This window comes from Lepidochelys olivacea, assembly GCF_965140295.1.
Source record: "Lepidochelys olivacea isolate rLepOli2 genome assembly, chromosome: 15".
Classification (NCBI taxonomy): domain Eukaryota; kingdom Metazoa; phylum Chordata; order Testudines; family Cheloniidae; genus Lepidochelys; species Lepidochelys olivacea.
The window spans coordinates 34861898-34874194 of NC_140425.1; the positions used below are offsets into that span (position 1 = coordinate 34861898).

At 44.3% G+C, this 12297-nt stretch overlaps 1 protein-coding gene across 3 annotated transcripts in view; it reads right to left on the reverse strand.

The window, feature by feature from the left end:
- The window catches only part of TTC28 (tetratricopeptide repeat domain 28), a 504428-nt gene that overhangs the window by 467055 nt on the left and 25076 nt on the right, over nucleotides 1-12297 (reverse strand). For 2 of the 3 annotated variants that reach the window (XM_084649138.1, XM_084649137.1), the window contains exon 2: nucleotides 6591-6869. In XM_084649138.1, coding sequence (XP_084505264.1) covers nucleotides 6591-6869 — 279 coding nt within the window. Of the gene's footprint in view, nucleotides 1-6590; nucleotides 6870-11282; nucleotides 11528-12297 lie in introns of those variants that run through there. The other variant, XM_084649139.1, reaches the window with a different exon arrangement.

Below are 12297 nucleotides of genomic sequence, written 5' to 3' on the forward strand. Positions count from 1 at the left end.
GGGCCGGGGCTAGCCTCCGAGGCCAGGAGCTCAGGGGCCGGGCAGGAGGATCCCGCAGGCCGGATGTGGCCTGCGGGCTGTAGTTTGCCCACCTCTGGCTTAGGCCCTGAAGCGTAAGCGTAAATTTTATCTCCCTTCCAAAATTTGTTAGCAGTAAACTACAATTCTAAGATATTCCTTTTTTCCATAGAAATAGCCAATCCTTCTTTGAATCTTCCTCAATTCTTGGCTTCAAAGCCTGCAGTCATTTGCAAAGGGGTTATTCTGTGGCTCTAACATGGGACAGATAATTCCATAGTGCTCCAAAGCAAGAAGGTTCAAATCCACACAAACAGCCAATGAGAAGGGAGTTATTTCAAGGCTTTATAACATGGGACAGGCTGAGTTCAGGATCAGCTGGAGAAAGGGGTCATTCATTAGCTCTCTACCATGAGAATGGCTGACTGCACAGGCTCACCCTAGGTAGCGTAGGGATGGAAGGAGGAGGTGGAAGAGTCATTCCGCAAGTTACCTGAGACATGTTGCTTCAGGACTAGCACAGGAGGAGGTTATGACAGAGGCACGTTTGATATGGAAATCTGTGCTAATTGCAAATTAGAGTGGGAGGGAAGCATTAAAGTTGGTCAGAAAATTTCCACTTTGAACACAATTCACCAAAACAGGAAAAAGTTTGTTTTTTGTTTTTTTGTGAGAAAAAGTGTGCTTTCCTACCAGGCCACTAGCATACCAGGATTCTGTCTCTAAAAGAGAAATGCTTCTGATTGAACTATAAACTCTCCAGTATAAACTACAGTTCAGAATGAACAGCTAGGAATGTCTTTAAATTTGGTTTGTATCTTGAGTTGATTGAGACTGTTTACAGGAAAACAGCACAATTAACATTCTGCCAAGGTAGGGCCACAGAAGAATGAGGCCTTTTTCGTATTAGTCTTTATTTATAGTGTGATAGTCATATCCTACAAGCAGTACTGCCAACTCTAAAAGGTTCAAAAATCATGAATGAAGCCCAGAGAAATAATGAAATTAATCCAAAAATCATGAGATTTTTAAAGAATATGTTATACTGTGTTTTTTGGTCTGTTTTGATTTTTAATTCCTCCTACCCATCCACAGTATGTGTGAGAGACAATTAACATTGACCAACCTCCTAAATTTATTGGGAAGGTGATTTTGGCCCCTGCTGCAGGAGCTCTCATCCCCATATATGTCCATCCCCTGCCCAGCAATTAATTCTGTTCCCCCAACCTCCAAAATCAGTCCTGTCCCCCCCACCCCAGCCTCTCATCAGTTCTAGCCCCAGAGCCTCACATCTGCTCCACCTGGGGTTCTTCATGAGCCTCTACCAACCTGGCCAGGAGCTGCAGCAGTGTCCCATTCTTCCCCTTCCAGCTTTAAGGGAAGGGGGGCAGCACCAGAGGTTCTTCACTTCCCTTTGCAAATTGAGGGTGGGCTGGGGGTAGCACAGAGGAGCTGTCCCTGATCAAAGGGGGAGGGGGGAATAGAGCCATTCTGAGCTGCTGGGATCTTTTTGTTCCCTCTTCTGTGAGAATGATGTTGGGTTGCAGAGGGAATGGGAAGAGAGCTCTGCCTGCTTCTTGCCTGCTCTACACCACGAGGTGGGAAAGTGGTACAACCAACCAATCAGAGGGGATTTTCTTTCTAGGGCTGAAATTTGCTAGAAGGCTGGAGCTTCTCATCACTGCAAAATTGGCTCCAGCCCTGGCCAAAATTCCATCACTCATGAAAAAAATCACGAGAATTGACAAGACGCATAGAAGCAAATTTAATCCACTGTAAAACTGAGTGCTTTGTCAAGAGGAAAGTTAAACCAAATATAGTTCCAAACTAGACCACTGGGGGATGCTGCTCATAGTGGCTACCACTCTGGGAAGAATAAGAGTAAGTGGGGGTTCAGGAAAAGGACCAACTTTGTGCAGGAAAGCCTGGAGAAGTTCCTCTGACTGTTTCATTTCTTATCCCAACAAAGATCTGTTGGGCTTTGCAAGCAAGTGTACATTTTATAATATAAACAAGATGGTTCTTTTCAAATTTATCCAGAATGGCAGGAACAAACAACATAGTAATAGTACCCACATCTAGCTCTTATATAGTTTTTTTCACATGTAGATCTCAAGTCACTTAACAAAGGAGGTAAGCACCATTTTCCACCTGCAAAAAGGTGATAACTGGAGGTACAGAAAATAGGAATGGCTTGCCCAAGGTCACAGAGTGGGAGAGCTGGGATTAGAACAGAAAAGTCTCCCAAGTTCCAGTCCAATGCCATATCTACTGTGACACATTGCCTCCTGTTACTGCCTACATTTTTTATTTTTGTTTAACTATGCAACTTTAACACTGCATTAATATAGGGATTTCTTTGCATTTAATAGACTCTGATTTGATAACGCAGAAAGATGCCTTCAGGTAACAGAGCTAATCTTTTAAGCTAGTGAATTTCCTATTCCCTTTTAGTTTATTTTCCCTTTGATGCACAGGTCTATTCCTTTACCAGAGACTCATTTCAAAGGTCTCACTGTATTTCTGTCTGTGATTGGCATGTGAAAAATATTCTTTTACGAGATCCTTCCATAACTATTCATTTAAGTGGGCTCCACTGTAAATCGTTACCAGATTTCTCAGTAACAAAAAACAAAACTATCCAAAAATGTACTGGCTTTTATACTCCGTGTCTCCGAGCATTTATACAATTGAACGAACTGGAAACTTGGAGATCACTTACAACTTTATTTTACATAGTGCCTGAAACTGTCCAAAATGTTTTATAGTATTCATTAATACAAGACAGAAGTTAGTAATGGAAGAGACCTATGAATTTCTAGTCCATCTCCCTGTCAAAGTAGAATTCTCCTTACTAATGCAGGATGTGGTACATGGTATAAATTACAGAACCAAGTGGTGCAAATAATATGGTGAATTATATTCCAGTAAAAATAACAGAGGAAGAGGCAGGGGAGAAAAGGTGTTTTGAGATAAGATCTAGAATGATATTGAAAATTAACAAAGTGGAGTGATTCAGGCAAGCTACTCCAGACAGCAGGACCCCCAGGTTGGAAGGCTGTCATAACTACAATCATAGAATCATAGAAGATTAGGGTTGGAAGAGACCTCAGGAGGTCATGTAGTCCGACCCCCATAGAATCAATTAAATATGCACAGATTCACATCCAAATCATTGTAATGTATATTTTTAGGGGTCTTTGGCAGACTCAATAAAAATAATGCTGTCTCCCCCTTCGGCCCACCCATCCAGAGTTTAGTGGGTCCTGGGACTTGCTGTGAAAAGTGATATTTGTATATTTGTTAATATCACAGCACACTGAATTGCTACCTGGGAGGCTATGAGAAGTGGTAAGTGATATTAACATACAAACAAGTATCACCTTTCACAGATAGCTAGTAAGTCTGTTGTGAAAAGTGATACTTGCATGTTTGTTAATACCACTTTTCGCAGCAAGCCCCAGGACCCAGTAAACACTGGATGGGGGGGACAAAAGGGAGAGGCAGTAGGGGCTAGAAGTGATGGTGGGATGGATTCAAGGCCAGGAAGACAGCGGGGGCCGGGGGCGATGGGGGTGGGTGATGAGCCCCACTGTGGCATGGCCAGAGCCAAGGCCTGGTGTCTGCTGCCATGTGGCCAGGGCCGGGGCTCAGTGCCAGTGGCCAGAACCCAGAGCTGGGGACAGGAACTGCGTGGCTAGAGCCAGGGATCGGAGTCTCCTGCCACACAGCCGGAGCTGCGGGCAACACCCAGAGCTAGTGCCTACTGCTGCACAGCCAGAGCAAGGAGCTGGATGCCAAAGCAGAGGAGTGTGTGGCTGAAGCCAGCACCCACCACTCCATGGTTGGAGCCAGAAGCCAGGGGTTGGCCATGTGAGTCAGCTCCTGCCACCATATGGCCGGAACCTGAGAACAGAGCAGTGAGTCAGCACCTGCTGCCATGCAGCTAGGGCAGGGGATCAGCACCATGGGCTAGGGTCGCGTTGCTGGAGCCTGAGGCCAGCGCCCGCCACCACACGGCCAGAACTGGGGGCCAGAGGCCAACTGAAGCTCTATGACCGGAGCTGGGGGTCAGAACTTGCTGCCCTGTGGCCAGAGCCAGGGGTTGGCACCTGGTTTGAGCCTGTTGCCCTGCAGCTGGGGTTTGGTACCTGTGGCTATTGCCTGACACTGCGTGGCTGGAGCCCGGGACTGCAGACAGGAGCCAGCGCCTGCTGCCACACAGCTGGAACCAGGGGACAGAGACTGAAGCCCCGCAGCTGGAGGCTATGGCTGCATAGCCAGAGCCAGAGGGAGAGGACGAGGGTCAATACCCACAGCCCCGTGGTCGGAGGCCAGGGCTGCACGGCCAGGCTCCTGAAGTCCTGCCCCTGGAGCCTGTTGCACAAACCCCCTCTCCTCAACGTGGGTCAAGAACTCACCTGGCTCCTGCAGCGTTGCACCCCACCTCGCTCCAGAAGTGGTGCAGGGTGGCGCATCCAGGAGCAAAAAGAAGGAAGGGGAAGGGCCAATGCTATGCCCCACCCATCACCACCTAGGAGGCTGTTGTGGCCGCATGAAAACCCCCTGTTGGCCGCATTCGGCCACGGTGGCCACATTTGAGAAACGTTGACCTATACCATCCTCATCAGGTCTACTGAAAGTGTTCTTTCCTTTTGGCATCATGAGTGGGCAGATCTTAGGAGAATATCTCCACTAATGTTTTACCAAACCTGCCTCTTAGTCTGGCTGTACTAGAAACCTTTCCTCCGTGGAGAGGGAGTGCACTGGCCCGGCTGAGGCTTTAGGCATTTGCCCTACAAGGGGTTCAGAGAGGAGGTGAATTAATGACCAAAGTAAAAGGGCAACTTGAGTTGCCCAAGGCAGAAAACAAGGTTATCTTGTCTGAGACACAAGCCTTCAATTTTCAACAGCTGGGGATCCATTCCCAATTATGGGAAACAGATGTGGGGAAGGGGTCCCACAAGAAAGGTAGGCTAACCCACCCCCTCAAAATGATGTTACGGAGTGCACATTGACTGAAGAGTGATGCATGAATGACATTACTATGCAGGCTGCATCTGTGAGAACTGACCTGCTGAGCCCAGTTCCCCCATCCCCAAAGTCACCTAGAAGTTACAGCCCCTGCCATTCCTCAAGACCTAGGACAAGCAGATGAGTGCATCAGTTAGCAGTAGGATGTCTAAGGAGTTTTCGAAGCAGCAGGAGCTTCACAGCAACTAATCCAGGACCACTTGCAGAAGGCCCATCCTTACCTCTAAGAGCAACATCCTGCTTTCAGCCTGGTGTGAACTCTCATCCCTGGGGTGCGGAAAAGGCAAAGCTCTCGTCAGAGAGGAGCTTTGCTTCCCCTTTTTAGGTATATGTCATGTTTATTTTAAATTGAGCCTGCAGCATGGAGATCAACTCCTGCAAAGGCTCAGAAAACTCAGTTCTGCACCAACACATGGACAGGATTAACTGAAGAAAAGTACTTTAATAGGAGAAATTTCCAGCTTCAGAAAGAATATTTTTGAATAGAAAGGCATTGGAACCGAGTGCTTCAAAGATATCAGGGACAGGAATCTTCCTGTGCAGCTGTGAAGGCAGAACTGGCCACTTAGTGCAGCTTAGCACTCAACCAAGTCAACGTCTGCCCCCAATCTCCCTGGAGACTGGAAACCCAACTTGAAGATCCCCGGACCTGAACATGAAGAAAAGCAGCCAAAATATCACACCACACATTGTAAAAACAGAAGGAATGCTGAAGGGTGAGATTCAGGAAAGTCAACACTAGAGTGATCTATGAAAAATAGAACATAATGCTTTCTCTCAATGGAACACAACAGAAACCCACTGTCAGGCAACACCATTAAATAAAGGCAGTGCTATCTCTGGGAGTCCCTATTTTATAGAAGGGCATCTATTTACCCTTTCTATGACAGATCAACATGTACAGTCATACCTTTCCATTGCTTGTCAGGTCTTACTGAGGACGTTGGGACATATGGAATTTCTTAAAAAATTATCAAGAACATACACCAAACAGAACAGCTCTACAAAAACTAAATTTTAAGAAAGGCAGGAGGTGGTGACTTAAGCTGAAGTCCTTCGTTTTCTACTCTAATACCCTGTTACCAACAATCTCTATGCAGTATGTTCCATTCTGCACACTGTTCTCCTGAGGCTTTCAGAGCAAGATACTTCTAGCTGCTGCTGAATGTTTATTAGTGTAAATGTTAAGAGAGATGTCTGATCTTCACACACCATGAATGACATTTGTTTAAAAGGCTGAATCCAAAATCTTCACAATGATCAGCAAAAAAGAATCCTTGCCAGGCAAGCTGAGGAAAAATAGGCCAACGTCTGTTTACACAGAAAATAGTTTAACTCTTAACAGGAAACTCAAATAAGTCAAGTAGCTTTTAACACAGAAAGATTTCTATTCTCCAGAGCCCCCACCAAAGTGAACTGTAAGTAAAGAATGATTTATGTCCATCTCAATTATAACAAAATAATTACAGCCTTAATAACTGCAGGAGCTGCAACTCCCATAGAAAGTCTCTCACCAGAAGAGAAATGGGCTTTCCTACCTTTGGCCATTTAGGATTTAGGAGTCGTGCTTTGATTGCATCATCCAATGCCTTGTCGTACTTCTGGATTTTCATGTACGCTGCAGATCGGTTACTGTACAGGATGCAATTCTGAGGGTCAACTCCCAGGGCTTCATTGTACAGCATAATAGCTGTATGAAAATCACCATCATGACAGGCCTGGTTACTCTGACGAACTTTCTCAACAAACTCAGCCTTGCTCAACATGGGGCCGTCGGGGCTTCTTCCTCCAAAAGATTTTGATCCAAAGAGAGGAATCTACAGACAGAAAAAGTTATTAACCAAAAGTACTGATTACTTTCACTTTCATATTGTTTTATTAAAGATTTTAAAAGTAGAAGAAACAGTATAATAGAAGATAAAACCATTAACATTTTAGCAATTTAAAATTTGGGACAGGGAATGAGAACTTCTTCCAATTTTTAAATTTGTTATTTATTGGTCATTTTGTACATTTTTTGTACCAGAGGTAACAAAAAACGTTCCCATGAAGCATGATCAGCAAACAATGTCTTCATGATCTCCTAGAAAGATGACTACCTCCTCCAGATATAAGACTAGTTTAAATACAGCTGTCCTACTTGACTATCATTTCAAGCATATTCCCTGGTTAGAGTGGAAGAGGAGTGGTTTGCAGATTTGGAGAGTTTGGTAAATCAATGGGTTTGGCAGATGGGTCAACAAACACAAGTATGTGTGTGAAGATATGTTGAGATGTCATTAAGCAAGTGTGAATATGTGGGCATACTCATACAGAGAGGTTGGCAAGCAGATGTACACAAGTTAATGCCTAGGAAGGGTCCGCACCATGTCAAGAGAAGTTTGAGAGTGAGGGTGGACCAGGATTTATTGCGGACACACCCTAAAGAATCATCCTGTTGACTTGTTCGCTAGTGCTGTAGACTCCCTGCTCTCACAAAGGTCTGACAGTATCGGAAAGCACAGAAGTAAAAGTCTGCAATTACACTGTTTAGCGTCTTTCAATTATAAGCCTCTAAGGATGCAAAGCAAGCAGTAGTTTCTCATTCGAAAGGCTATTTTATGTGTTGATAACTTTGTAACAGACATTATGCACACATGGAATATTCAGAGACTATTGTATCAATTGTATAAATGTTATATGTATCTGTATGGGAGAGGTATTCTAAGGGGGAGTTATAGGAATTGCCTGCAGGAACTGAAGTCACTGGGCGTGAGAGTGGAGGGGGGCGTAACCAATGCAATGCTTCTCAATGGAGAAGCCTCATCCCCACAGGAAAAACTTCATCTGCTCATTTAACCAAGCTCAAGAAACCGACAACCAAAGAAAGGAAAACTGTATAAACTGACCAGGCTGATACAGAAAAGGACATCACTCTCACATGATACAAGATTGTCATGATGCTGTGACCAAGAGGAATAGGCCCAGCAGAAAGGGCCTGAAGGACTTTGAAACTCGCCAAAATCCTTGCCAAAAAGATGGATGACTGCCTGGTAAACTAAGACATTCATGTGAGCTGTTTATTGTTTTTCAAGATATATTTTCTCTGCTTTTGTTCTGAATACTTTATGAATGCTGGCTGGTCACTGGTTAACCCTGTGATGATTCCTGAGAAAGAGCAAAGCTGCAGGTGTTGAACTAAACTCAGACCTGCTGAGATAATCACAGTGAAATGCAGCCTAAATCCCCACTCTACGGAAAGTATTGTGGAAGTGAGATGTAAGTGCCTTCAAGAAGGCCACAAAGAACAGAGACAAACTCAACAACTTTGCTTTTTAACAGACATTTTGAAAGTCATCATCCAGAACATGAACTAACACCATCCATTATTCTGTGAACAGACATACCTTCCTCATTGTTTTTATTTGCATTATTTTCATATAGTTCTGTCTCAACACTGACTCAAAAGCTGTAAAACAAAGTGTTGAATGACCCTATTTCAAAGCAGTCCACCCAGGGAAAACGGTTACTTACCTGTACAGTAAGCATTGTTCTTAGAGATCTGTTGTGCACTGTGACAAAGTTCCTCCTCTGCCTTGGTGGGTCCTGCGCTTATTGGCAGATTTGCTTGCCTCAGAGATCTCAGTTTGGCCACTTTTGCTAGTGGCTCAAACCTGCTGTTCACTCAGCTAACCGCATCACTGGTCAGCATAGGGAAAAGGAAGGAGAACAATCCCCACAGTCTCTGCCAGTCCACCTAATGGGTCGAGGGGCAGGCCAGGGACCTTCCCCTCTGGTGGGACCCACAGTCCAGGTCAACTCCTCCTGTATCCAATAGGGAGTTGGGGGGATGGGGTGAACCCAGGGCCCACCCTCTACTCCAGGTTCCAGCCCAGGGCCCTGTGGATCACTGATGTCTACAGTGTTTCATGTAACACCTGTGTGACAGCTACAACTCCCTTGACTACTTCCCCATGGCCTCCTCCCAACACCTTCTGTATCCTGACCACAAGACCTTCCTCCTGATGCCAGACACCGTTTGTACTCCTCAGTCCTCCAGCAGCACACCCTCTCACTCTCAGCTCCTTGCGTGCCCCTCACTGACTGAAGTGAGGTCCTTTTTAAACCAGGTGCCCTGATTAGCCTGCCTTAATTGATTCTAACAGCTTCTTAATCAGCTCCAGGTGTCCTAATTAGCCTGTCTGCCTTAATTGGTTCCAGCAAGTTCCTGATTGTTCTGGAACTGCCCTTATTACCTTACCCAGGGAAAAGGGCCCTGCTTAACCTGGGGCTAAAATATCTTCCCAACTGAGGACCGTCTTAAAACCTATTTAAAATGGATTAATAAAAAACTCAATGCTTTTTAACACACACACACACACACACACACACACAATCACTCTCCTGTAGCTATCTGGCCCAACCCTGTCACAGCACATATACATTCCACAGCAGGTGTATGCACACCCAAGTCAGATATTTACCAGCAGTACCAGTAGATAGGAGGAGGAGAGCAGGGGCTCATGCACTCTCAGATGATGGCATAAAAGGGATGAGTCTGCTGCCTCCCTCTCCTTTCCTTTGCACCATTATACATAATGTCTGAAGTAGTAAGGAAGGGGGAGGGTCATGGAATGTTTATGTGCACAACACATCTCTAAGAACAATGCGTGCTGTACAGGGAGTGGAGTCTCCATCACTGATAATTATTAAATCAAGATTGGATGTTTTTTCTAAAAGATCTGCTCTAGGAATTATTTTGGCGCAATTCTATGGCCTGTGGTTATACAGGATGTCAGACTAGATCACAATAGCCCCTTCTGACCTTGGAATCTATGAATCTGGATAAGTAACCACTTTTTTCTCCTTTGAGTAATTGTGCACACATATATTCCACTGCAGGTGATTCATCAGCAGTTCCCTTACAGGTGGAGGGGCTTCTGGTCATCTGAACAGAGACTGTAACACTGACTTGCCAAAGCTGGCATCATCACAAGAGGCATGAGTGATGGCATAATGTGTGGAAAAGATATGTACACGTGACCATGTTACTACTTTGCAATATCTGCTATCAGAATATTGCTCAGAAAAGCTGATGAAAGTGGACTGAGCCCTGGTGAAGTGAGCCATTTTTCTCAGTAGAGGAGAGACTTTAGCATAGCTTAATGTACTCAAAAAATCCCAATGTGAAATTCTCTGAGCTGACACTGATTGACCTCTAACAGTCTCAGCACAGGCTACAAAAAGCCTGGGAGAGCCTCCGAAGAATCTAGTGCAGTCGAAAAAGGCGGTCAAATCTCCATGAACATCTAAGCTATGAAGTCTTTTTTCAGCTTTGAAAGAATGGGGTTTCAAGAAGACGACTAGAAGATCAATAGTTTGGTTCTGATGGAAAGCTACCTTTGCACATAAAACTTGGGGTGTCACAGGCCTGACACACACATCAAAGCTCTATCACATTAATATGGAGTATAACTTCTTGTGGTGACCAAAGAGTTGACCTGCAGTTGAACAAGATGGGGCCCCCAGCCTTTGGTAGGTGCATCCGTTACCAGAGCCACAGTCAATCTGGTGCAGTAACTGCAGCAGTACATATATGCACACAATCACTCGAAGGAAAATCACATTATTTGCCTCTGGGCTAGTGTCAAATCTCAACATTAAAGACTGAAGGGAACTGTTTTTCAGGCTTTGGTGGATGGGATTAACCCTGTATTAACAAATTCCAACATGAATCATAGATAGATTGTTTTTTGTATGGTAACATTAGCTACATTTAATCAATGTACTGGCTGCCTGGGGCTGCTGCCATGGAGACATACCCAAACTGCAAGTTCAAGAAAACATTAATACATTCTCTTCCTTGTTTCCCAATTTATAAGCTGGGGTCTCCCCTTCCCACCAACAATTCACAGTTCAGCATGAAGTGTTGCTCTGCACAGGACAAAATGAAGTGTCGGTATCTGAACTGTTCTCATTGATCATCTTTATATAAACCTTTGGGAAAAATCAGACACTTCTTTAAGTGAGGGTTTGGATATATGGAGGTGTCACTGGACAAGTGACTTCCTCGGTTAGACATAATCAAGAGAAAATTTTTGAACATAATTCAAATAAATTGTATTTTTCTGGAAATATTCCCCATTAACTAAAAACCAATTACAAGGAGAAAAGAGGAACACGCTGCTTAATTTTAAGACAAAAATATGGCCAAGTTGCATGTATTCTGAAGACAAACAATTACCCTTCACCTGTTTAAGAGCAGAGCAAGGATGTCCTCACACCAAACTGAAATCCATCAGAACTTCTGAGTGCTCTCACAATAAACCACATTATCTTGTAGGTCTGATGCACCTAAGGATGCTGTAAGGGGAGGGAGGTTCACAATTCAAAACCAGTGGAACACTACCAACATGTCCATTAAGGTAACCCTTGTCCCAGAGATTGGAATTAAGCAGTTAATAGTCCCCAAACCCAGCAATTACCTCTTTTACCATCCACAGAACATGACACATTCATCTGCCAGATCTGCAACAGCCAGAGAAATGCCTCTTCACTAAGACATTGTTAACCTCAATAAGCACAAGGGAGAGAATCCCCCAGTTCATCTAGCCACTGACTACTGCTTACTATAGCCTCTTTGCCATATCACAAAAACGACCCAGGACCAACATTCATCACTCCAGCAGAGGCTACCATCAACCCCAAAGACAGGTCAAGCATTCCCTTAAAAACACTGATGTCTTAACATGAAAGATTACTTGATACTCCAGAACAACTTCTGTCTAAAATACGCATCGGCAGTGCATTAAGTGCATTAAGCAATGTTCACTTCCCATAACCTGCAGTTCCAAACACAAGGAACCCTCCCACTGAAATCCACAGTGAATGCAGAGAACTTTGACTGGGATAATTGCTACCAGCTGAACAGAGGGGCTGCAATTTACCATTAGAAAACATCACATACGGCAGCTCTGGAAAAAGGAAGCAAGTCCAATAGTACTGATGACAACTTTATTAATGTTACTAAATACATGGAATAAGCAGACTAAAAGTCCTGGAGAAATGATTGAAGGCCCAAAAACTGATCTGTATTTTTCAGTTTATACACCTGTTTTCAGATTAATTTAAATTTTTTTATAGGTGGTTTCTTTTCCAAAAACCAAATGAGTCACTGTGGCCTTTCCAGATAGTGGCAAGGTCTGCATTCAAAAGGAAGGGTCATGACTTCCTAGCCAGACAGAGGTGGTAAAAGGCTGACTGGGC